General features: G+C 37.4%; 2 protein-coding genes, 2 long non-coding RNA genes and 1 pseudogene across 5 annotated transcripts; 2 read left to right on the forward strand and 3 right to left on the reverse strand.

The window, feature by feature from the left end:
• Nucleotides 1-794: 794 nt before the first annotated feature.
• On the reverse strand, nt 795-12161 carry LOC108986239 (annotated as a pseudogene).
• A 1958-nt stretch (nt 12162-14119) lies between these two features.
• LOC108986238 lies at nt 14120-17751 on the forward strand. The gene is made up of 3 exons (XM_035692846.1): nt 14120-16668; nt 16767-16854; nt 16960-17751. The coding sequence occupies exons 1-3, from the start codon at nt 14120-14122 to the stop codon at nt 17749-17751; spliced, it is 3429 nt and encodes a 1142-aa protein (XP_035548739.1).
• Nucleotides 17752-19487: 1736 nt separating this feature from the next.
• LOC118349234 lies at nt 19488-23893 on the reverse strand. Its single transcript, XR_004802179.1, has 2 exons — nt 23026-23893; nt 19488-19754 (listed from the first exon to the last, which is right to left on the reverse strand). It is a non-coding gene; the product is annotated as an uncharacterized LOC118349234 (long non-coding RNA).
• LOC118349235 lies at nt 19762-23019 on the forward strand. 2 transcript variants are annotated; one of them, XR_004802181.1, is made up of 3 exons: nt 19762-20344; nt 20517-21443; nt 21942-23019. It is a non-coding gene; the product is annotated as an uncharacterized LOC118349235 (long non-coding RNA). The 2 variants fall into 2 exon arrangements; XR_004802180.1 differs by having other exon boundaries at nt 19783-20344; nt 21321-21443.
• Nucleotides 23894-24625: 732 nt separating the features above from the next.
• On the reverse strand, nt 24626-25957 carry LOC109021383 (peroxidase 5-like). The gene is made up of 2 exons (XM_019004005.2): nt 25653-25957; nt 24626-25446 (listed from the first exon to the last, which is right to left on the reverse strand). The coding sequence occupies exons 1-2, from the start codon at nt 25863-25865 to the stop codon at nt 24667-24669; spliced, it is 993 nt and encodes a 330-aa protein (XP_018859550.1). The 5' UTR covers nt 25866-25957; the 3' UTR covers nt 24626-24666.
• Between the last annotated feature and the right edge of the window lie 771 nt (nt 25958-26728).

Consider the following 26728-nt stretch of genomic DNA (forward strand, 5'->3'; position numbering starts at 1 on the left):
ATTTTTAAATGGAGATTATATGTACAAACTATTCGTTAAATGAAAAAAAAAATATTATTTTAATAAAGATATTATTGTAATTTAAAAAAAATTTAAAGATAAAATTGATTAGACTTCTACATACTATCTATTTGGAGACTATAAGTTGGATTGCTCTATGCAAAATACTATATATATATATATATATATATTTGAAATGAATGACTTGGAAGCAAAGTAATTTACAAAGGATCGAGGTAACATCCACTCTTGACCGTACTGCCAGGAAACCGCGTGACATATGGATGGATATTGGAAAGTTAGGCCGTCTTCCCATGACAATTGGTAGCATTTCTGCATCGGAACCCATTGAAAATTACCATTTCAATTTACTTAAAAAGTCACTCTGGTGAAGATCATATGCCTTGCAGAAGACAGCTTTAAATGCATGGCAGGCCAAAGGGCATGTATATATAATGACCAAATCGTATCAAACTTGATGCTGTCTTTGTTTGAACAGTTCCAGAAGTTGGCCGGCCTCTCTCCATTACTCATGTAGGGCTGTAAATAAATCATTATGTTCAATAGCTCACTCGATATATTCATCTAATTAAATTCGAATCAAATTCGACTTGTGAAAAAAAAAATGCTCGCTCGTGAAAACAGATACCCACTCGATTAGTAAATGGCACATATTCGACTAAAATCGACTCAGCTAAAACTAGTTAAGGTCCACTCATTTATGCCCGAGTCAACTCAATTAAAACTCATTCAATTTGGTCATTATAGATGCCATTGAACTTCAAATCTTTGATCTAGTTAACAAACTTGCAGTCCTTCCTGGCCTCACCTTGTCTTCTTGTGAGAATATCGATGTAACCCATTTTCACCATAGCTGCAACAAACTTGTTGGCCCAAGCTGCATTATTCCTTGAATTGTTCCTCACAATATTTTTCGTTGAAGAGCTGCTAAAAAGAGTTTGGTCAGATGTCAACAAGCCTTGGTGGTTCTTCAAATCTTTGTATATAGTACTTGTTATCTAGCTTGTTTGGTGTGAGAACATCAAGTGGCACCGTTGGATCACATCCATCTCCGGAATTTGATGGTGGGGGACACTTTGCTTTTAAGCTTCTAGCAAATATGGGGTCCATCGAGGGATCTTGTGGATGTGTTGCATTGAAAGAGTATAAGCGAGTTGAGAAGGAAGAACAATGTGAGACCCCTATAGAATGTGCCTCGGAAAGTGTCACCATTTCATCCAAACTAAAGCCTTTTCTTTCAAAATTTTCTTGTAGTTCCTTAGCATTAAAGGAAGGTGCTGAGAGGTTCACGTCAGGCTCATCCTTCAAAGATACTCTGCCATCACGACGTCCTGATGGCACTGCATAATTTATACCACCCACTTTATAGGAATTGTCACGAGCAGCAAAGGCTACAATGTCTGCACACGACACGGCTTCTTCTTTTTTTTTTAATGGAGGACGGGACCTCCGAGCTTTATTGAAGAAAAAAAAATCACTTATGGCGGAGGAAAACCGTAGTTACAAGGAACTATATATTGTGTAAATTACATTTCCATGAAAAGAAACAGTGATACATTTCTAGAACTATCGACTTTCTAGAGCCAAGAGAATATCAGGGGTATGCCAAGGCCGTTTGTCATCCCATGTTCCAAGCCACCCAACCATAAAAACTACACCCTCATAGCAGGTTAGCCTGCTTTATCAATTTGCAAGAGGCCCCTAATCTGTGATGGGATAGAAGATGATTCGGTCCACAAGCCTGAAAAACCATCAGTCCCCAACTTTGCCAAACCATCTGCCACAACATTCCCCTCTCTGAAAACATGTTTTATCCTGTACGAAAAACCAACAAGTAACACAACAATCTCCTCCCAAAACTATTGTAATTTCCAAATGCCACAGCTACCAATACGTAACCATTTAATCAGAATAGCAGTCACATTCAATTTCTACACCCCTCAAGCCCAACTGGGCAGAATGCCGTAAACCATATAACAATGCCATTAATTCAGCATTGTTATTCGTATCGGGCTCTAGTCTTTTAGCAGAAGCAAGAATGAGTTCACCCCTATCATTTCTTATAATACCTCAGGCACTTGAAAGACCAGGATTATCTTTACTACATCCATCTAAGTTAAGCTTACACCACCCAAAAAATTGGTTTCTGCCACACAACAAATCTCGGCTTCCTCGTAGCATTATAATTTATGGTCAAGCCTAAATCTTCCACAATACTTTCATCATCAGCATGCCATTCTTTCACAACCTTGATTTTAAGACCCACCCACGAAATCCAAAAACGGATTTTCCTCCAGACTGACTCTATATTTTCAACCCTTCCCTCCATGCAAACTGTACAACGCCATAGCCATAATTGCCAAGTAATAATGGAAGGAATTAAGCCAAACAACATACCTCTTATATTGGATCTCCTTGCCCTTCGAAACCAAAGCTCAATTTTTTGCCTCCAACTTCCATTTCGATCAGACCTCAGCCCCAACCTCCCAGATATTCTTTTCTAGATTGCAGAAGCCATTTGATCTTCCACCAAGACATAATTTTGGTCTTCATATGCCCCTCTTGAGCAACACACACATTTGGAGACAATAGGCACACCAATACTCTGAAGCTTGTCATCAACCGGTAATCCCTTATGCATGGCTTGCCACATAGTAGTAGAGATTTTCTTTGGAAGAGCTGGATGCCAAACCCACTTCATCCAAGGTACCTTGGCCTTTTCTTTGATACACTCCCAAGCGCTACTCACTGAGAAGGACCCGTTTTTTTACCCTTCCCAGAAAATTTTGTCAAGACCCTGCTTGCAGTTGCTGAGCTTGGCTAAAACTTCCAAAGTTGCCTCATGACCAATAAGAGAAATTAACAACTCTTCATTCCAACCAGTTTCTAATTTATCCTCTTGTAAGATTAACTTTAAAGAGACAATATTTTCTCTATTCAAACCCAATGGCTCCAATTCAGACCATTTGTTCCACCAAAAAGAAATGTTTCAATCTTTTACCTTTCATCTTGACTACTTTAAAACCACTGGCACACAATTCATCACCATTTGCCAAAACCTTGTTCCTTTACTCGGATCCACCAAGGATATATGAGAATTTTTAATATACTTAGCACGGAAGAATGAAGCCCACAAGGAATTTTCTGCAATAATTTTCCATGCGAATTTCATGTGCAAAGCTTTTTGGACCTCTCGAAGCTTCCGTAACCCAACTCCACCTTCCCTTCCGGGTCTACAAATTTTTTCCCAAGCAATCCATTTTTTTTTAGTCTGCCATTTTCTATACCCCAAAAGAAAGTGCTGAAACTTTTATTAACAGCATCTAAAAATGCTTTAGGGACGTGTATAACAGATAAAAGATGAACTAGAATATTAGATAGAACATGACCATCCACATTGGTCTATGCATATGTATATGAAAAGTCATATTTGTATAATATGACCCTAAAATCCTCTACATTGACTTATGCATATCTAAATATTTAGCTAGTTATGAACAATGCTTATCTAAATTTGGATAACTACTATTCACTCAACAAAACATATTTTAATCATTATTTTCTCTCTCCTTCCACTCTCTCTCTCACAATCCCTTCATTTTCTCCCTCCTTCAACAACACAACAAACATTCACCTGCACATTCATTTTATTATTATAATATATTATAGTTTTTTTCATTTTATTATATTTTTAATATAATATATAAAAAAATTATATTTTTTTATTATTGCAATTATATTATTAATGTCAAATGTATGTAGTGGATGCTAATTGTAAAATATATATAAAAAATTAATTTTAGAAAAAAATTAATAATAATAATATTTTATTATTTTATTACAAATATGCAAAAGCCAATGTGAGAATTTTACTTGAATAGCAAAGTGGATATGCAAAAGAGGTGATTTTGCATATACATATACATAAACCAATGCTAATACTAGTAACAATACTCTGGCTCCCTTAAACAACAACCGAGCCTTCCACCCTTCAATTTTCCCTGTTACCTTCCTCGGCAATTCTTCCAAGTGCCTTGTAAGCAATCTACATGTAATGATGGGGACCCCTAAATATTTAAAGGGGAGGTTTCCTCGAACAAAACCTGTAATCCGAAGGCTTGACCTTCTTCTAGCAGCCTGAATCTTATCAGAGAAGTAGATAGCAGTTTTTTCTTTACTCACTACCTATCATGTCCACGCTTCGTACTTCTTCAAGCATTCCATAACAGCCTCAAAGGATTTTTTTTCACCATTAGCGAAAATCACCACGTCATCAGCATATGAAAGATAAGAGATTAAGGGAGCTCCCTTTGGGTGGGAGAAGCTACCAATAGCTCCTTTTTCATATTTTTCCTTCAGCAATCTAGTGAGTAACTCTTCTACTAAAATAAAAAAATATGGCAATAAAGGGTCACCTTGCCAAAAACCCCTACCTCCTTTATAGAAACCCTTAACAGTACCATTCATCACTATCGAGTACCAAACTGAGGTGACACACTATTCTACCAAATTGCAAACATCATGAGAAAAACCAAAAGCCGCAAAATATTAAGCAGGAATTCCCATTCATGCTATCATATGCTTTGGCAAAATCCACCTTAATCAAAACATTTCCTCCTCTCACCTGTTTGTTTAAGCTATGCATTAGTTCCTATGTTAGACTCACATTTTCTAAGATACTTCGTCCCAGTATTAAGGCCTCTTGTTCCCTAGAGACAAGCCGAGACATCAAAAGGGAAAATTGTTTTACTAACAGCTTAGAACAGACCTTGTAAATTACTGAACACAGGTTAATTGGTTTGAAGTTTTCAAACCCAGTTGGATTGGTCACTTCCGGAATGAGAACTACATAAGACGTAGTATAAAATCTAGGCAACACAGCACCTCTAAAGAAATCCCAAACCGCATCCACTACATATGTCTTCACGATCTCCTAACATTCTTTGAAAAAACTCGAGCCAAAGCCATCTGGTCCGGGACTACTTTCAACTAGAATTGAGAACATAACCTCTTTAATATCTTGGATTGAATGAAGCTCACACATTTTCTTATTCTCAGCCTTTATCAAGTCTTTGTTAATCCAAAGGGATAAATCTTGGTGATCAGCAACTGGACGAGTTTCCATGAAGTTTTTGAAAAACTCAACCGCTTCCTCATGCACTGCTTCTGGCGAGGAGAAATTGCAACCATCCCTCAGCCGCATTCAACCCACAAAATTAGAATCTCGCCTAGCCAAAGCAAGATAGAAGCTCATACTCACCTCACCCTTCTCAGCCCAATTTTGTTTAGTAATCTACGTCAGCCTCACTTCTTCCCTTCGAAGCCACACATCGAGTTCTGTTTTTGTCGCCAGTAAAGCAACCACATCCTCCTCTGTATTTTTACTTTGAAGATTCTGATCAAGTGCTTCAATCTCCCACTCTAACCTGCTTATATGATTGTGTATCCATCCAAAAATCTGTTTATTCCAGATCCTTAAAGCCACCCTCAGTTTCTTTAATTTCCCCGCCAATTTCCATAGCCCACTCACATCAACCTGCTCTTCTCAGACTTGCTTCACACACCTCTAAAAATCTTCATGCAGACTCCACATTTGTTGAAACCGAAGTAAGATGGTCCATAGCGTTCAAAAGGCTTTTCCATCCATACCACCATAGGTGCATGATCCGAGTAGGCTCGAGATAAATATTTCATTCAAGCACTATGGAAACAATCAAAACACGTAGTATTTACCAGAGTTTTATCCAAGCGAGACCAACTTCTAGTCCAATCTCCATGCCCATTACACCAAGACATAGGCCCTCCCATGAAAGACATCTCTTGTAAACAATTAACATCAATGAAAGAGTTAAACTCCCCCATAGCCACCGTCGATCTTGCCCTTCGGCCTTTACGCTCTGTATCCATCCTAATAACGTTGAAATCCCCAACGACAACCCATGCAACCTTATCCGTAACCACATTTGAAAGATCATGCCAAAGTTTCCTGTGCTCCTGTACCGTACATTTAGCATATACAAAGGAGATCAAAACATGCTTATCATTTTCCATCACTGAAACAGTTATGTTGCTCCGACTTCGCCACCATAACGGGTTGAATTCCATTATCCCATAACAGCCACAATTTCCCTCCCTCTAAACTATTAGAAGTACCATCCTTCAAATGTAACTCGTGCACATTCTTTGGCAGGCTATCATCTGAGCTAAAAGGTTCCGCTAGGCATACTAACTTCAACTTAAACATTCACATCAGCTTTTTAAGCATCTGTTTCGAGGACCTTAGTCCTCGAACATTCCAAAACATATAATTGCACTTCATAAATTAAGGCGAGAGGGTTTTCTAGGAACCTGAGTAGAACTTCTAAATTTAAGAACTTTCTTATGTTGACCATTATTCTCAGAATCCGTAGGCCAATCTTTCATTTTTTTCTTATTGTTTTTTCCACTTTGAGTTTCTGATTCCAAAACAGAACCAGAAGCCCCATTTATGCCATCCTCTTCTCCAACATCAGCATCCTCCTCGCTACTTTCATTTACTCCTTCCTGCTGTGATTCAACCACATCCCCAAATAGAGGCCCAACTAATTCCTCAAAGTTTCCCACCACATTCCCAGCACATTCCTCAACCCGTACCTCCTCTGCCAATTTTATTCATACACTAGTTCAAATCATGGTTGAATGCTTTAAAAAATTATCCTCAACAACATTCCTAACAATTTGTTCTTTACCTCCCGACAAGGCCACTTCAATTCCCTAAAGGATATCTCCCAGAGATTGTGGAACATCAAGCTGTAGCCCCTGGCCTTTTATCTACTGATGAGCCAGTTCACCTACTTTCTCCCCAGCTGGCATACCCTTTATATTCACTCTTTCTTGGACCTGTTGATCCGAAGTTCCAGGAGGAACCTCCTGATTTTCGGTGGCCTCCTTTCGAGCCCAAATTTGCTTTGCCTTCCCTCCAAGCAGAGTATTTGTTTCCTCCCCTAACAGGCAACCCATTGTGCCCTTGCATATGACATGCCTGACAATATGCAGATAAGGTTTCATAGACAACCACCTGCAACGAGCTTCTAGGCTGCCCAGCCGTGCCAATCCAAAACGACATTAATGGAGTTTTTGTGATATCCATTTCAACGCATACCCGTGCAGCATCAGTTTTAGTGGCACATCGTGTTGTATTATCCCTATGAAGAAATTTTCCAATGGGAGCCGTTTTGTTCCTCAAGAAAGATTCGTGGAAAAAATTCGGTGGCAATCCCGGTAATGTCACCCCCACCGGCACCATAGTAGGCTCCTGATCTTCATTAAATTCTAGTTTCCAATGGAAAGCCTTGTATGGTATGCCCTCCACATCACAGGATTCGCAAGCCAAGGATTTCAGAAAATCATCCTCCTTTGCGAAATGCACAAAAATATTCATAGGTTTTTTCATGGCCAAAACCACCGGCTGGCTAGCAAGGCCCCATCGATTCATAATATACGCACGTATGCAATCCAATGAGGGCCTTTTTCTGAGAAATTTTAACATCAAGGCAAATTTGAAGGGCATCGTAAAGGCCTCAATTTCTTCTTTTGAAAATACAACAAAAACCTCCCCAGCAACCTGTTTTGGAGCTCTAAACGGGACCTGGACTTCAGGAATAGGTTGTGGAGACTTGGTAACTAAATCTGTAAAACTACGCAACAAGCAGCCAATGTTGTCACACCCCGTATTTTAGTATATTTTTAATTGAAGGGTTAGTTTTATTAATTTAAATATTGATTCTCTTGTTTTAAGTTTATCGGATTTTTTCTTGGTTTATTTTTATGATTTTTAATTTGTGAAAATTATTTTGATATGTTTTCTTAATATTAATTATTGTTATACATTTAAACTGCTCTTTATTTTAAATTAATTTATTCTTGGATTTAATTATTTTATTTTCATTTAATCACTACGTTTAAATTATTTTATTTGACTTGCTGTTTTAAAATCTTTTTCATTAGATCATTTGTGTGACCCAAGATGTGAGGATTTGACCTCATTTCTTTCCCTCACTTTTTTTTATTCCTTTTTTCTTTTTCCGCTTTTTCTTTTCTTCTTCATTTCTTTTTCTCCTCTCTCTCTTCTCCCTCGCGTGAATTCCCTCTCTCTCTCTCCCTCCCGTGTGTCGTCCACCACAGCGCCGCCATGCGCCACCCATTGCCGTCACCGCCCCTCCCATTTTCTTCCCCTCCAGCCGGCGACCATACCCTCCAATTTCCAGCTCCTCTGGCACCGCCGTGAGCCCCCACGCACGGCTTCAAGCCGCGGCACTTCTTGAGCTTGCGCGCCGCCGTCGCGCCGCCATTGGCCACCACCTCTTAACCACATCACCGGCTACCCCCCAGCTACCTAACCCACTCATCCTCAGCTCCGATCCGCCACCGGTGAAGTCCATCCAACTCTATTTCTGTTTTGAGTTTTTTGGACTTCAACCGCCCTCTACGCCGCCACCCACGGCCAACCACCACCACCATTAGCTTCACCAACATCCCTAAGCCATTCCTTAACAATCTCAAGTCTTCGTTTGTCTCCGTTCAAAATCTAGCATTTTGAGACCCACGACCATAGTGCATTTTACACTGTTACATTGTTGTATCCCCACTTCTAGTACCTCTGTGATCCTTCGAAAGAACTTTTCCAAAGAACTTTCATGATTTAAATGTAATTTTACACTAACTCATTTTTACTGTGATTTGATTGGTTATGTTGGACTGAGTCGGAAAAGTAAGGGGGTCTGGATTAAAGGATGGAGTTGTTTGTGTGACTAGTCTATGTTGTGATCTGTTGGTTGTTGGATGTTGTGTCGTATCATGTACAATGCATATTTGTACGCATGTTCATGCTTATAAATGAAAACTTGGTTTTCGCATGATTGCATACATGTTCATGTTTATTTTTGAAATTTGGGTTTTCATGTGAGAAATGGTTTTGGGTGCGTGTGTATCACTACTCCAAGTCGAGATGGGGCATTATCTCGGTGGAGTTCATCTGGTCACTCAGAAGCGGAATATACTGAGTGACGACCCCTGGGTTGTCGTTGGGCGACAATGGGATCGGACAGGATGGTAACGCTCTCGTACCGACTCCGTGACCCTTCTGTTGGCGAGGGCTAAAGGATGCTTGGCCACTAACGCGCTGGGCGTAGAACTGGGCATCTCTCGTTATGAAGTCACTCGAATGGTCGTTACCCGTGGTATGACAAAGGGAGCCAACGTGTGGGGATGATCCCTAGGGGAGATCATGGCGCATACGGTTAAAATGGATTATTTGTTTTGGGCCATTTTCTAAGAAAATGATGGATTATTGATTTGGGCCATTTCTGGGAAAATGTTTATGGAAATATTTTGGGCCAAAAATGGAATTTTGGCATGCGTTGGAAAATATTCGTTTTCAGGGAAAATGTTGTTTTAGGTCTAATGCATATTCCATCATATGCATGCATAATTGCTGGTTGCATTAATGCATTTTTATTCTCGAGTGTTATTATTACTTATCTGCGATATCCTTTTATAGTAACACAGATTTTGATGCAGATGATACTAAGGGTGAGCCTGAGCATTCCGCTCCGCCGAAGAAGTGATATGGGATCACTCGTTTATATCTTTGGACTTTGTATTATATTTTTCGGAATAACTATAAAACTCTTTTTTAAATGATTTACTTATGTAAATTTGTATTAAACAATTCTGGTACCTAGTTGACTTACTTAAACAATCCCGCATTGTTCACTGTACATTGCTGTATGTACACACACTTGGCACTATTATTAGGATGCTTGACCATGTTATCATCATCTGGGTGTCTCGATGCCCGAGTTTCTATACATGGGGGTCAGGAGCGCCACAAATGCCGAGGGGCCTGGAGGGCCACCAACGTCAGCCATCGCAACCAAAGGTGGCAACCCTAGCAGAGACAATTTTTTTGCATGCCACGTCACCCTATTAAAAAGTGCCTCACTTATTCGAATAAAACAACCACACGACACAGTTTGAGGGAATTGAGATTCAATTTCTGACTTTGTCTCATAAATCATTTCAAAGCCTCGCAAGCTTGGTTTGTTGGCTCCATTTTCTTTCTCTGCTGGATTTCCAGGTGTTGAATCTAGTAGAATGGAAGCATCACAGCCCTGAAATATTTAACGTGAATGAAATAATATAAGGGGATATCACGATATGGTTCTGCTTTTAAAATATATGAGATTCAGTACTTTGCAAAAAGAAGAAACAAGCATACCCTAACAAAACAGTCATGGAAATGCATTCTAATGAGGCCTACAGCTATGCCAGGATTTCTTGACACAGTTTTGGTCACAGCTTTCCTCACAATTAATTCAGCAGTAGGACAACTTGTCCTATAAAAGCCCACTTTGAGGGATGCCAACGAGATAGTAGACATAGAAAGAAAATCAAGCAAAAGTAGTATAGGGTTGGCATATTCACCGTGCAACCAAAGGACCTCATCTTTTCGAGAGACAATATTAAAGAGCAACAAACAAGGGAATATATTGGAACAAAGCAAGAATGTTACTGAGAAAGAGACAATGAAATGAAGTCACCACAAGAAAAACGGGTATTTGTGACATTTTTTTGCGATGAAAATGATTATTTGTGACGAAAATATACTCATTTTCACTAAAAATAATCATTTTACTGAAAATGATTAGTCGCATATAAACAGTTTTGTTGTAGTGAGTGGTTGAGATATTGGATGGAAAAGTTGATACTCTTATGTATTTATAGGCAGAGAAAAGGTCAAGATGGAGATTGATGATGATATTGCTATTGGCGGCTGTAGTACTTTGTAAACCATGCAAAACGTGTACGTTATCTTACAGCCGCTGCAAATAATCAAGCAAAGAAGCTTGAAGCTGTCTCAGTTTGAACAATTCCATGGTGATAGAGAAGCTTGAAGCCGTCTGAAGTTTGAAAACTTCCATATATAGTCATATATTATTCCCTGATCAGTAATTCCCAGGCCCCTAGCCACCTAATTCATGATTTGAATTATTTCTGATCTGTTTTTATTCTCCTTTTGGCAAAAGACGTATTCATCGCTAGCTTATTGTTTGACTTTAATTTCAAATATGTCCAAAAAGCATCGTTGTCAAATTCTAGTACTATTTGTATATTTATATTTTTAAAGGGAAATAATTTTTACGATTTTAAATATTTATGAAAGTTCGGAGTATTATTTTTTAAAAAGAAATAGATAAATTTAAAATTTATGTAAAAAAATTATTTTTCAATGATAAATTTTAATTTTTTTAAAGAAAACGATGCAAGACTTGCGCACTTTCATATTATATTTAACATTAGTCGTTCCTGAAATTCAAAATTAATATTTAGAATATTTTTTATTTAAAATTCAAGTACTCTTGTAATTAAACCAAAACTTATTGCTTGCAATCATTTGTTTCCTCTCACTTTTATTTTTATAAAAATTTTATATCCAGTTATCACTACAAGAGAAAGCAGTTTTTGCTGCCAAAAACTGAAGAGGCGAATAAGTTTTGGCCGCAACAGACCATCATTTTACTGTAGCCGCGTTTTTGTAGTGGCGGCAATGAAATTCGCCATAATACATACTTTTTGTGGCGACATGATATCATTTGAGGCGACTGTTTCTCTTCGCAAATAATTTCCACCGTAAGATGCAAAATTAGTCGGTGCAAAGACTTAATGCGGCGACATGTTTGGAATCGATCCCCTGTAATCAGAAGCGTGCATACATCCAATTTCCCTAAAATCACAAACCCATGTTCGCAGATATTGATCTCTGTCTTCAACGTCTCTTCCACCCAATTTTGCTGCAGCCATCGTGAGCCTCCACCACCAAGCATGAACCAGCCGTCCCTAGCCAGCTTGCCTTCACCACCGAAACAGAGCATAACCCCCTCCATCAGTCCATCCCAGCCTTCACGTTGAATAGGGTCTGAGAAAACCCACCGATTATTCTCTGTGACATTTTCGACTTCCCTGCTGCACGCCGTCGCCTCCTCGCCGAGCCGGTAAGTCTCCTCCGTCTCCCTCATAGTCAATTGACCGCCCGTCTCACTCTCTCTCTCTAACTTCCACTCAGTCCCTCTCTCTCTATAGGCTGCCCAATCGTTAACCATCGTCGCACACGGCTTCTCACTCAGTCCCGATTTCAGCAACCTATTTCATCTCCGAGGCATCTGCGGTATTTCTCTCCTTCATTCCGTATCTATCTCTCTCTATTTCCGGTGTATGTATTTAGCTAGTTTTTTTTTTGGGTTCGTTTGCAAGAGAAAGGTAAAGTCACTTGCATAAAAATATTCAGTTACTTGCTTAAATTGATTTTGAATCTATTACAAATTACAGTGACAACTTTTGGAAACAACAGTGAGAGAAATTTCTCTGCTATATTGTAGTTTTAGCATAGTGTAAATTGATTAAAATTTTTCTATATTGTTTGGCAAATGTTGTTTTGGGTGATATACTAGTTTAGAAAGATTGTGAATCTATTACATCAGTGTTTTATCTGGTACTTGACAACTTTTGGAATCCATCAGTGTTACATCAGTGTTTTCCTGGTGCTCTGTTGCCTTTATTCTCTTTATAATTATGCATAAGTCAAGGAAATATTACAAACTCTGTGTTTAAATATATGATTCCTACAGAAAGATATTGTGATTAAGTATTCCATTATTAAACTCAACTTTTATACCACGCACAGAACTATAATTTTATGCTCATTCATAACAGAAGTTGTACTGCTACCTCTGCATCTTAATTAGCTACCTAGGTTTGTATCGAATTCTTAATGGCCAAAGTGCCTCTAGCTAGCTCTCCCTAAATAAGCCACCATACCTTCTCTCCTAGCTTGATATTATTAGGCTTGAAATCAACAAGATCAGTACTAGTAGTACTATATCTCTAAATTAATTTATTATGCCCTGCCAATCGGCCACTTCCAATCAAAACCATGATCTATACATACAAAATGTCATCGACAGCTTCGTGTGGATGCCAAAATCCATGCCTAGGACTTCATCTTTATATATATATATATATATATATATACCTCCATTTAGCCAGAGAAGAACAGGTTTTCCTTCTGGTTTCTTTGTAGCTTCAAAGAACCAGTAGAAGAGTGCTCTTCCATGAGTTTGATTGACAGTAACATATCCTGCATATTGCTTGAAGTTCACCAAAGGCTGGCCTAGAGGTCTATGCACTCTTTCTGCTTCTTGTTGGGCCAAGCTTTCATCATGGAGTATAAGCTGGCTCAGACCTTGCTGAAAAATTTGTATCTAAACATATTAAAATTACAAGCAAATATTTTAATTTGGAAATTGAGAGAGAATGGAGAGAAAGCCATTAGGACCACCTCTTTCGGCCTTATCTTCTCTCTTTCTCAAAATTAACACGTAGAAACACACAATGAACGTACAGATTGTATGGTTTAAATAGGAAAGGATTGGAAGGCACATATATAAGAATCACATATATTCCTATATATATATATATATATATATATATATATATATATATGGCTGTCAATATCTTTTATTACATACGAAAGATCCACTCCATTCCATGATACACCATGATGGAATTATTCCATATAGCCGTGGAAGCGTTTCGTTAAGGAAGTATGCTTAGGCCAGTATATAGTTGAATTTTAATTAACCGATATTTGAAATTATTGCTTCTATTAAAAACAAAGGGACCATTTGACTTCTTGAACTTGAAAGTATAGTGCCTTTATGTAGAAGGGAGTGATCCTTTTTCTTTTCAATCCACGGCTAGCTTGAGATTTTTTGCTTCAATCAAAAGGACGAGATATGCGGTCTATCTAGTCAATATATATATAATGCTTAATTTGCATTGAAATCTTTGAAGCTGCACTACACCAACTTAATGAATGTTATGAATTAATAATGTACTGATCCTTAGATTATCTTTCAAACACATGCACCATCTTTCAATCTATCATTCTACAATATGACTGCAAACTATCAAAATAGACGTGCTCTAATCATGATCATGAATTCTAGTTTAAGTAGACAACTATCCAACTCCTCTATTTTAATCTTACAGTGATTTTGACATGGACAAAAGCTGGATGCGTATTATCGACCGATTTAGGTCAGCAGAATATAGGGAAGGGGTATATCAATTCATTACAATGGCCCAAGCTCATGCAACAACAAACAATATAAGGTGTCCTTGTCGTACCTGTCGTAATAACTTTTTTCATCCTATTGACTTGGTGGAAAGACACTTGTTCACCATAGGAATTGATGAAAACTACACTGAATGGATTTTTCATGGTGAGGAAGAATCCTGGGATGCTAATGAGTTTGATGATGATGTCAATGAAGTGCAAAGGGACGAGTACGTTGATGACATGGATGAGATGTTAGATGACATTAGACTTGGATCATTTCCAAATGTGGAGCCAATAGAACCTAGTACCAGTGAAGGTCCCACCTATGAAGAGCCTAGACCAAAAAATTTTGATCAATTATTGGAAGATGCCAGACGTCCACTCTATCCAGGATGTGCTAACTTCTCAAAGTTATCATTCATTGTGAAGTTGTTGCATATAAGGACGATTGGAGGGTGGAGTGTTAAATCATTTGACATGCTACTAAAGTTGTTGAAAGATTCGTTCCCGGATGCACTTTTGCCTGACTCATACCGCGAGTCACGACGGATGGAGCGGGCCCTTGGTTTTGGTTATATGAAGATTGATGTATGTCCAAATGATTGTATACTATATTGGAAGGAAAATGCTGACAAGCATGATTGTCCCAAATGTGGTATGTCAAGATGGGTAACACCCACAACTAAACAAAAAAAAATCCCACACAAAGTACTTCGATATTTTCCGTTAAAACCAAGGTTGAAGAGGTTGTTTATGTCGAAAAAAACAGCAGTATCCATGAGGTGGCACAATGAACATCGTGTTGAGGATTCGAATGTGATGAGGCATCCACGTGACTCAGTAGGGTGGAAGGAATTTGATCAAGAGCATATCTCATTTGCGAGTGATGCGAGAAACGTGCGCCTTGGTCTAGCCAGTGATGGGTTCAACCCTTTTAATAATATGAGCAAACCTTATAGTGTATGGCCAGTAATACTTGTTCCTTACAACCTACCACCATGGTTGTGCATGAAAGACCATTTCTTCATGATGTCTCTTTTAATTCCTGGACCAAAGGCGCCGGGCAATGAGATTGATGTGTATTTGCGGCCTCTTATTGATGAATTGGTTGATTTGTGGGAAAATGGTGTTGATACGTATGATGCATCAACAAAACAAATGTTTCAATTACATGCAGCTTTGTTGTGGACGATTAATGACTTTCCTGCATATGGAAATCTATCTGGCTGGAGCACGAAGGGAAAATTGGCATGCCCTACTTGTAATGGTGACACAGACTCTTTGTGGTTGAAATATGGTCGAAAGCATTGTTACATGGGTCATCGTCGTTTCCTATCTCCAGAACATAGTTGGAGGAGGAAGAAGGCTAATTTTAATGGCAATAATGATCACCGCATGCCACCTTGTGAATTATCTGGCCACGATGTCCTGGATCAACTAAATAATGTTGGAGATATATTATTTGGCAAAGGTGGAAGGAAGAGAAAGCGACGACCTGATGAACTTAATTGGACAAAAACAAGTATCTTTTTCCAATTACCTTACTGGTCAACATTGAAACTTCGACATAATCTTGACGTCATGCATATTGAGAAGAACATCTGTGACAACGTCTTGGGAACTTTGATGAGTATTCCAGGCAAAACAAAAGATTCTGTTAATGCACGCAGGGACTTGATGATTCTTGGTATAAAGAAGGAATTACATTTACAAGAACATGGACAACGTCTTGTTATGCCACCTGCATGTTACACGTTACAAGGGGATGAGAGGAAAGGCTTTTGCGAGTGGTTACAAGCTGTGAAATTCCCAGATGGATTTGCTGGGAATATTGCTCGATGTGTTACATTAAATGGTTGTAAAATATCAGGAATGAAGAGTCATGACTGTCATATTTTCCTACAAAGACTACTTCCTGTTGCTATTGCCGGGTACCTAAGACCTGACATTCGCTTGGCTTTGACTGAGTTAAGCACATTTTTTAGACAGTTGTGCACACGCACATTGTCTATAGATGTCTTGAACCGTCTTGAGATTGATATTCCAATCATCCTTTGCAAACTTGAAATAATACTCCCTCCTGCATTCTTTGATGTAATGGTGCACCTAGCTATTCATCTACCACGTGAGGCATTGTATGGAGGGCCTGTACAGTATAGGTGGATGTATCCATTTGAAAGGTATTTAGGAAAATTTAAGCGTTATGTCCGAAACAAAGCCCGTGCTGAAGGCTCGATTGCTGAGGCATACATTCACACAGAATGCTTGTCATTTTGCTCGATGTATCTCCATGATGTCGAGACTAGATTTGATCGAGAAGAAAGAAATGTAGATGTTTGTGAAGGACGTCAACAATGTGAATTTTCGATATTCACACAAAAGGTACGGCCATTGGGTGCATCAAATCCTACTCGACCAGATAATAAAGTATTTGCCAAACAATATTGGTATGTACTCAACAATTGTCCTGAGATTGCCCAATACCTAGAGTAAGTCGTAACAAATTGTCGACTTTTTTCACTTACAATATTTAGCCTAATTTCCATTTTTACCCATTACTTAACACATTTTAAGTTGAATTATGCAGTGAGCATCACAACAAATTGACAGACGAATGTGTCAATAATATTGAGGATGTGCATGAAAGTCAATTTCCTATATGGTTCAAGGAGCGTGTGAGTATGTTGTTGGTAACTACGGTTGGCCAAATTTAGGTCCCATTTAGTTTATCTTACAACTTGGGTGATTTAAATTGTCTAACATTTGTGTATTATAAACAGATTAGGCAACTACGTAATTCTAGTCCCGAAGAGGTGTCCGATGATCTGTACGCGCTAGCATGTGGACCTGACCCATGGGTTTCATCATATACTGGTTGCATTATGAATGGAACTAGGTTCCACACAGCACAACGTGAAGAACATCGTCTTACACAAAACAGTGGTGTGCTTGTTCCTGGGGACCATCAAGGTAGGCCTATTGAGTACTACGGAGTTCTAATGGACATTATTGTACTTAACTACCTAGGATGGCGCCATGTATATTTGTTCAAATGTGATTGGTTTGATGTATGTGATATGCGAAGAGGAGTTCGTGTTGGTAATCACTTTACAAGTGTCGACTCAACTAGGAAATCTTACAAGGAAGAGCCTTTTGTACTTGCATGCCAAGCGTCACAAGTATTTTATCTCAAAGATACGAGTTTAGGGAGAAATTGGCTAGTAGTACAGAAGGTAACCACTAGGAATGTTTATGACATTCCCAGCACAACAGTTGGGGATGAGGATGAGGATCACTTGATTGAGGATGAAGCGTACCAGGATGAAGAATTTTCTCCACCAGCCCATTTTGTAATGGAAGATGATACATGTCTAGATATGCCTTTGCATCGAAACGATATAGACCCGATTTTAGTTGATGATATAGTCATGTTAGACCACCCCGATCCAAGAGTTGAGGAAGATGAGTTTCTTAGTAACTACTCATCGGAGGATGACAGTGATTGGAATAGTGACAACACTGCAGATTCAAGCGGAGAGGATGGTCATAGTGATCATGAAAACTTACTCTAATGATTAGGTAAGCATTTTAGTACTATTTATGTTATAATGCACTGGGCAAAGTAATTATATGTATATCTTTGTGAATATATCAATCATATAATTATGTTGATAATGACTTTGTCCAATGTTTTTCTGAGTTGATTCATTCATCTTAATTGATAATAATCAACTAGGTATTATTTTTGTTGAGAGTCCTTCAATTAATGGGTTCCTGTTAGGTGTATTTGTGGTTTTCCTCTATAATTGTCTTGGTCAAACGTGTGGTATTTGTTTTTTCACTAATGTGTATATATATATATGGTGTTGCAGACAAAGAGGGAGATTGCCACCTTGAAGCTCCTCAAACATCCTACGTGGTGATTACACGAGGTATACATGTGCATCCTTTTCTTATATTCCCTCTCACCTTGAACCTCCTCAAACATTCTACGTTATATATCTTCGTCTTAATCTATCTTCTTACTGATGGTGATACCTTTTTTATGGCAATAAATGAAGGCCTTCTTGCAATAAAAAAAAAATTATGTAGTGGAATATTTGAGAACACATATAATGCATTTCCTGGTATGGTATGGGCTTGGAATATCTTCATCTCTGTCTTTTTTTTTTTTAATTCTCAAAAAGGTATGTTGATGGAGACTTTATGTGCATAGATAAGGGTTGTGAACCAGAAATAAGCTGTTTATGTGAAAACATATATTATTTTCAGACTCCATTTAATATTGTGAGTTGATTATTTATTTCTACTCTATTTATTTATTTACTCACGCATTGCATCTTTCTTTTACCACAGTGCTACTTAGCTTATTCTATATAAGCTGAAGTTTCTGGAGGGGAGGATAACTGAAGTCCACAATGCTGCCGAGTTTTTGCATTAGTTTAAGCATAAATTGGTAGAAAGCTGATAATTGCATTTTGACATTTCACTTGTAAATTTGTAATGGAATGGTTTGAATATTTGGATGTTGAACCGTCTGGTTAAAGTTACTCTGTCTCCGATATAACACATGATGTGTAGTCTACTTTTGAAGGTGACCATAGTATGGAAACAACGTAGATGATTGTTTTGTATACGTGTAAGTACTTGTTGGAAAATCAGGTTTTCTTGATGGATATGTACTTGATATTGTGATTCTTTATCTATTAAATATTGTGAGATATAGTAATAGATGCAGGTGATATTCTGAATCTTAGTGCAAAATGTATCAATCATCATGTGAGTTTGGGAAGGTCTAGAAATTGTATGCATATGGTGAAGAGGCCTCTATATCATGAACTAGGCGAGGCTGCATATAAATTAGGGGCTTAATGCTTGAATTCCTTACTAGCAGATATGTATAATTTATTTTTGCTTTTTACTCTTGACAATGGGCATTAAGTTTCAATTGAGAGATCGATCGAAAGTGCAATTGTATAGTCTTTAATTGGCACGATGCATGCTAGTGCTAATTGTTAAGTACTACTGCTGCTCAGTTTGATTAATTATGTAGAATTTAAAACAATTAATTATACCCTCAAAACTTACTAGAAAAGGCCAATGAGCAATGTTGTGATCACCGTGATCCTATTTTTGTTCTGGCCCAAAACAATAATGTTGTTATTGTGGATTTTAAGTAGTTTTATTGATCAATCATTAATTCGTTTGATCCTGCATATTCTAGCGTACGACGTGAAGAGATATGGATGAGATGTTAATTAATTTCATCAGGTAGCTAGCTTGCTCATGAATGGTGTTAAGAAATAAATTGAAGAATAATTTCTGTATATTTTTCATTGATGGTCTCATACACATATATACATGAGTAGATGATTTATACATGGAAGACACAAGTAATTTAGCTGTACGTACAAAAATTACGTAACTATCAAATGATCATCTTCTTTTGGTGGGATTGATTTGGTGGGATTGCTGATCATCTACTTTTGTGGGATCTTGGTGCTAGCTATAATACATGGCTCGCCCAGTATGGCCAAATCCTTCATGTGTCTTCCATTGCTTTCCCTGCCTTTCTCTGTTGAGATAATATATTAGCCTTAACACATTATTTTATTTAATAGTCGCATTTTGAAAAGAGAGAATAAAATATGAGAATAAAATTATATACTATTAAACACTAGAAAATCTAACGTCCATGTATGTATTTTTTTTATATAAAGGTGCTTTAATGATTTACATTTACATTCAATGTAAATCACACAAAAGGGCCTGACTTAAAAAAAATGGGTTATTCTTTATGTTAATGTAATAAACGGGTTGTATGAAGCTTCCTTTTTTTTTTTTTCTTGAGACAAGGGCTGTTAATTGTTAGAGAAGGAAGAATGGTTTCCATATCAGTGTGTACAAGGGTCCCACCGTCAGGAGGAAATAGTGAAATTTGCTTTTTGTGATGGGAAGTTGTTATACGCGGGATCACGAAATATTTAGTAGAAATTGGAGGGAAATAAGCTTTTCGATTTTATTTAATAGTTGATAAAGTGACTTCAGCCCACTACACAAAAGTAGCGCAGTACAGACAAAAAGTTAAGAGTTATCTCATTGGTGGAAAAGGAGCAAGAGAGCCCTGTATTCAAACTGACCTTTAAGCACCAAGAGATCAGCCCTGTAAGTATTTTCCTACCATCTTTTATTCATCCATCACCACTACTTATTATAATAAGTAGATTCTTCTGTATGAAACTATTTACGAGTTTCAAAAAAATGGGGATCCTGAGTTTATTTCCCCCACATTGTTGGGGTGAAGCTAAACTAAACTAAGCTTTTCTATTATTCTCAGTTGAGGTGAACTCAGAATATCTTACACAAATTTGCAGTTGGTTGTTTGCAAACTAAGCTTATCATATGGTGAAGAGGAAAGTTTAGAGATGATTGCAAATCATCAACTTATTTCACAAATCTGTTATATGGATTTGCACAGTTTAATGATAGAGGTGAAATGACCTCGATAATAGAGCTCAAACTGGGGTTTAATAAACTGACCTTAGTGCAAAATCTTGGTGAAGGTAAGGAAAATATGAGGAGATAGACGTGGATTTGCAAGTAAAATGATTTTCACTCAGTTTTGTTATTTGTGCAAACAATGATACTAAGTATATTTATCAACTTGTCTACAATCATAGACCAAAGATGAATTTATATTTAGAAGTTTTTCTTGTTGCCATTCAGCTTTCATGAAAGAAGGTTTCTTTATGGGTCTACAAGCATGCCTCAATCATATTGGGGGTTCGGATGATTGTTTTATTACCCACATCATCCAGCTTTATCATACATGGACGTTAGAAAGTAGACTTTATGGTTGTAGAAATGTTGCATTTTCACTCAGTTTTGTTATTTGTGCAAACAATGATACTAAGTATATTTATCAACTTGTCTACAACCATAGACCAAAGATGAATTTATATTTAGAAGTTTTTCTTGTTGCCATTCAGATTTCATGAAAAAAGGTTTCTTTATGGGTCTACCAGCATGTCTAATAGAGACACTCCAGGAAATGTTTAGCTGGATGGCCTTCTAAACTGGGATTTTTTGATATTTTGCTCCATTTGCTGCCAGGCACATATTTTATTTAATAGTTGTCTAGATTTTTGGGTGCAGGACCTGCATGTTAGTTGTACTTGCTGGATGTTCCTTGGTGGAATTATAAAATGTCCTGGGCAACAATATTTTGGTGGGATTACTCTGTTAAAGGTTATGAGAAAACATTGTAAGTATGCTTTAAAACCCCTAGAAACTACATGTATTTTCTTCAATGGCTAAGAGAGTTGCTGATGCATATTCTATAAGATTAGTTATGATGCTAGTGATATTAAAAGCTTGAAACTTGAGAGATGTATACCAGGTACAAAGAAATGTTTGGTAATTTTTTCTGTAATAGACTATAGGTACAGATTTATGTTGAATATACATGTAAAGATTTAGCCATTGCCTGATGCATCTTCTATTTTCCTATGAAATATGGATGATATAACAGATTTTAATGAATTATTGGAGGCTTTTGCTTAGTTTAGTTTGTTCATGTAATGAGTGACATAAGTTTAGTTCCTTGATGACATGATTGGCATGAATTGTTGTCTGCTTTAGTTTGCTGCAATGACTGGCATAATTAGTTTAGTTTTTGGTTGATTATTTTTATCTTACAAGGTAGACATCAGCAATTACTTCAAGCACATGAATAATTGTTTGAAGCATGTATATTTTTCAGGTAGAAAGCAAATGGCATATGTTGATATAAATCACCCAAGCTGGAATTTTTTGATGCAACACTACAAGAGCCTGCTGGATGCTACATATGTGGATTCACTCCCAGGTTTAAATTAATGTATAGGGTTTAAGGTTAATGTATAACCATGTTGACAACAATTGGTTGAGATGCACACATTCTTCATCAAGTGTTTAGTGTCAGTAAATGGAGATAGGAATTTAAGTAATTGCATGACAATTAGAAGGAACCTGCTATAATGTATGATGTAAAAAGTAAATGAAATGTTCACATTCAAGCTTTTTTGATGAAATCTGGATGGCAATGTACATGATAAAAACAGGGGAAAAAGTGTATGGTGTTTGAATTATATTAAATATAAAACAAAAGTCCTCAAAATCTGGTACTTGGCAGAGTACTAAATGAGAGGAATCTCAAAGATAATTTCCCATTGGTAAAGCTTAAATTCTTCCTCGGCTACATACGTTACTACTCTTTAGACAAAATCTTCTTGAACTTCTTTATTTTTTCTGAGTTAGTGTGGTGTAAAGAATGCTTAATCTAATTAGATCCTGTTACCACAAATTGCAAAGTATAGATATGTAGTATCTAAATTTCTTTAATTCCCCTGTTTTTTATAAAGAATAATCTATATGCATTTAAGATGATCAGGACGTATGGTTTAAATTTCTAAATTCCCGTGAAGTAGTGGTATATGCTAATATATGCTATTTCCCTAGCTCTTATTATATATAATATTGCTCCAAGGTTGTAGATTGGTTTTGGCATTTTATTCATGAGTCACAGAGTACATACTGAGCTATTGGGATAAATATAAATTAGATGCATCTACACATCTCTATCTAATTTTCTGATCATGATCTTTAAATTAAAGAAGAAGAATTTTTTATGATTGGTCATTATAAATTCATGAAACATATACTGGGGCAAGGAATCAATATAAATAAAATATATTTAATGATTGGTGGAGAATCAATATGCATGCCAAGATGCTATACATGAATTTATGCGATAGAGGTTGTTTCAATTCAGATTGAGTACATATTGAATGACTTTGCTAACTAACCTGGGTGAAGAACATCAGCTTTAAATAACGTAAAGCAGAAATTGAAGCCAGCGAATCCAAAAACCCATAAATTCCTGCAACGACGTGCTGCATCAGTGAACCCAAAAACCCATAAATTTGCTCTGATCAACTATTGTTTGAAGCCACCGTTCAGAAAACCCATCAATCTAATAAACCGAGTGGGTTCTTATAATTTATTCACCGCATACCCAAAAACCCATATGTGCCTGCTTTGTTGTAAATTTGTAAGCAAGCTCGCGGTGATATTAATTGGCATTTCCTGCGCCATACATGCTCACCGTATGTAAAATCCATCTGAGATTGCGGCGTGGTAATCTAATTCACCGCATGTAGAATCAAAACCAAATGCGGGGATCTCGCTATTTCACCGTATGGATCAGCACTATCTTCTTGCGGCGTCATAATCAAATTCACCGCATGTTGAATAAATGGAATTGCGGGGATCTCGATCTTTCACCGTATGTAAAATCCTTGAATTTGCGGCGTCTATAAATTCACCGCAACCTTGGGAAGAAAGCTTCTTTGCGGCCAGCCCCAAATTCGCCGAAATCTGGATTTTACGGACCCGCAAAATCGCCGTAAATCACCCCAAATTTGCGACGCCTCATCACCGTAATTGCCCTTCTCCCAAATTGGCAAGGCGATTTTGCTGCGAGAGATGAACCGCCGAGTTAGGTGCAGCAATTGCGGCCGCTGATGATTTATCACCGAAAATCAACTGAGCAGACGTTTTACTTTCGACCGATTAGCTGCGAGTAATTATCGCAGTTTCTGAAAATTTGCTGCGAGAAAACAGGGGAAATGCGGGGATTTCGCTCCCCGCGAGAAGGAAAATTTCCTGTAGTGTATTTTTTTGTGTTCTTTACATATTCTATTATATGATTAGTTGCATAATTTTTTTAATATAAAATAATTATTTTGATCAAATACATCAATAGAGTACGTAAAAAATACACAAAAATGATTATATATAACATAACTCTATTACTCATTATTAAACTGGAAACTTATACCCCAACTTACTTTGCCACATTTTTTTATTTTTTTTGAGCTCAATGATGATCACATATTAAACAAGGGTATAAATGATCAAACTTCAATAGTTCTTATAAGAAGGTCAATTAGTGTCAATTTTAATAGATTAGAATTGCAAATAAAGAAAATGACAATAACTTGCAATTGCAAAATATATTTTTTTATATAATCGTTATCAAAACTACTCTTAATTAAAAGTGTTGGCGCTAATCATTTTCAAGACAACTTTCAATCACTATATATTTTTTTTACCATCACACGAAGGACTGCCACCCCAAAAGACAATCCGGACATCCACTAGTGGTGGAACCACCGGAATCCGGCTGCCGACAACCACAGCTTTCATCAAGTTATTTTAAAAAAAAAAATTATAAATCTTAGTACTAAAATATTCTCGTAATACTCTAATACCCAAACGGAGCCTTACTCTTATAAAGATATATATATCACTCTACTTTTTAGATCAACAGAATTTTCTTTAGGATTATTGGGTTTTAAACTTCAAAAGAATTGATTTACACTTGCATAACATTGAAGGATGAATGTAGAGTACAAAGCATACAGGAAAGAAAAGCCCCAAATAATTTAGTTAACAACCCTACAGTTCTTCCTGATCTCACCCTGGCTTCCTGTGAGAACATCAATAGAACCCATTTTTACCATGGCTGCAGTAAACTTGTAAGCCCATGCTGCACCATGCCTTGCATTTTTCTTCAAAATACCCGCAGTCGAAGTGCTGCTCAGAAGAGTTTGATCAGACGTCAATATGCCCCGGCGGTTCTTCAAACCTGTGTAGTATTTATTATCAAGCCTGTTTGGTGTAAGACCATCGAGTGGCACCGTTGGATCATTGACATTTCCAGCATTTTGAGGTGGTCGGGGACACTTTCTTTTCAGATTTCTAGCAAATATGGGGTCCATTGAAGGGTCTTGTGGATGTGTTGCATTGAAAGAGTATAAACGAGTTGAGAAGGAAGAACAATGAGACACGCCTATAGAATGTGCCCCAGAAAGTGTCACCATTTCATCAAGACTCAGGCCTTTTCTTGCAAAATTTTCTTGGAGTTGCATGGCATTTAAGGAAGGTTGCGGCAGGTTTTGGGAAGGCTCGTCGCTAAGTGATACCCTGCCATCGCGTCGTCCTGATGGCACTTTATAACTTATGCCTCCAACTTTGTAGGCGCTGTCACGGGCAGCAAATGCTAGAACGTCTGCGCATGAGACAGTTTGTGGGCATTGAGCTTCAAGTTCAGCCTTTGCTTCATCGATCACTTCGAAGCCTCTTAAGCTTGGATTGTTGGCTGGATGTTCCTTCTCTGATGGATTCCCAGGGGTTGAATCAAGTAGAACGGAGCCGTCACAACCCTGTAATAATTGATAGGTGATCAGTGAATATGATTAACATGAGTAATACTTAAGACATCTATTGCCATAAATTCTTTCTACAAATGCAGTTTGACTCAATTTGTCTCTTGAAGATGAATTTGCGAAACATGCAACGTTCATACGAAGTTTAACACCACAGCAAAAGGAACCTAATTAACAAAGTTAATGGGTTGCAGAGAGCATACCCTGACGAAACAGTCGTGAAAATGCATTCTGATGAGGCCCGCAGCTATGCCAGGGTTCTGTGACACGGCTTTGTTTACAGCTTTTCTCACAATTGACTCTGCAGAATAACAAGTCGAATGATAGAAATCCACTTTGAGCGATGCCAATGATACTGAGACCATAGTAGACATGATGGTTAGAAAGAAAACCATGAAAATCTTGATGGTTGCCATATTTACTTTGCAACCCAGAAGCCTCGTTATTGTAATGATCAGAGAATGAAGGAGTCACAGAACTGTGAAAGAGAATGGAGTAAACTATGAGCAGCAAGAATAATGATAAGGGAATGATGGAGATGGAGGGAAAGGTTGAGCCATTTATAGAGAAAAAGGAGAAGTACAGGCGCTTGAGGCTGACGGTTTTACTTTGTAAACCAAAGCGTGTATTGCATAGCAGAGAAGCTTGAAGTTGTCCAAGTTTGAGCAGTTCAAAGCTAGGTATATAAGAGGAAACCTTCTTCACTGGCTAGCTCACTCTCCCACGTAAAGTTTCTTATTATATATAGATATATATATATATTATTATATATGCTTGATATATTATTGTATATATATATATGCTAATCATTCTGAGTGGGTGGTATTGCATATCTTCTTTGACTTTCAAAATATATACTAGCTTTTCCTCTCCCCTTTCCCCAGGGTCGGTCGGGAGAAATATTAATTTGAAGTCTTTTCAAAAAATTATTTAATTTCTGTCAATTTATCAATCAAGTTTTTACTCGAGTTCGACTAGTCGGTCGAGACCTCTAACTGAAATTAAATTGGTTTTATATCTGTCAATTTATAATTTTGCAACACGCGAGTTGATCAGTGAGTTTCTTCAGCTAGATATATACGGTTCTTGTATATGTGTCTTATGACGTTTAAACCAGATATATTAATGAAAGTTCGGTAAGACATGGTACGTAGGGCCGCCATTATATATATATATATATATATATATATATATATATAAGAGAAATAATATTTACAATTTTTAAATGGAGACTGTATGTACAAACCATTCATTAAATTAATAAAAAGTACTATTTTAA

This window comes from Juglans regia, chromosome 8, assembly GCF_001411555.2.
Source record: "Juglans regia cultivar Chandler chromosome 8, Walnut 2.0, whole genome shotgun sequence".
NCBI classification, from domain to species: domain Eukaryota; kingdom Viridiplantae; phylum Streptophyta; class Magnoliopsida; order Fagales; family Juglandaceae; genus Juglans; species Juglans regia.

Excerpts from the sequence above, each read along its gene's own strand:
- LOC108986238 (XM_035692846.1), top strand. The coding sequence starts at position 14,120 with ATGGACAAAAGCTGGATGCGTATTATCGACCGATTTAGGTCAGCAGAA. Across the intron at positions 16,669-16,766 it reads GAGATTGCCCAATACCTAGA|TGAGCATCACAACAAATTGA; the intron begins GTAAGTCGTAAC and ends TGAATTATGCAG. Across the intron at positions 16,855-16,959 it reads CTATATGGTTCAAGGAGCGT|ATTAGGCAACTACGTAATTC; the intron begins GTGAGTATGTTG and ends TATTATAAACAG.
- LOC109021383 (XM_019004005.2), bottom strand. The coding sequence starts at position 25,865 with ATGGCAACCATCAAGATTTTCATGGTTTTCTTTCTAACCATCATGTCT. Across the intron at positions 25,447-25,652 it reads TTCACGACTGTTTCGTCAGG|GGTTGTGACGGCTCCGTTCT; the intron begins GTATGCTCTCTG and ends CAATTATTACAG.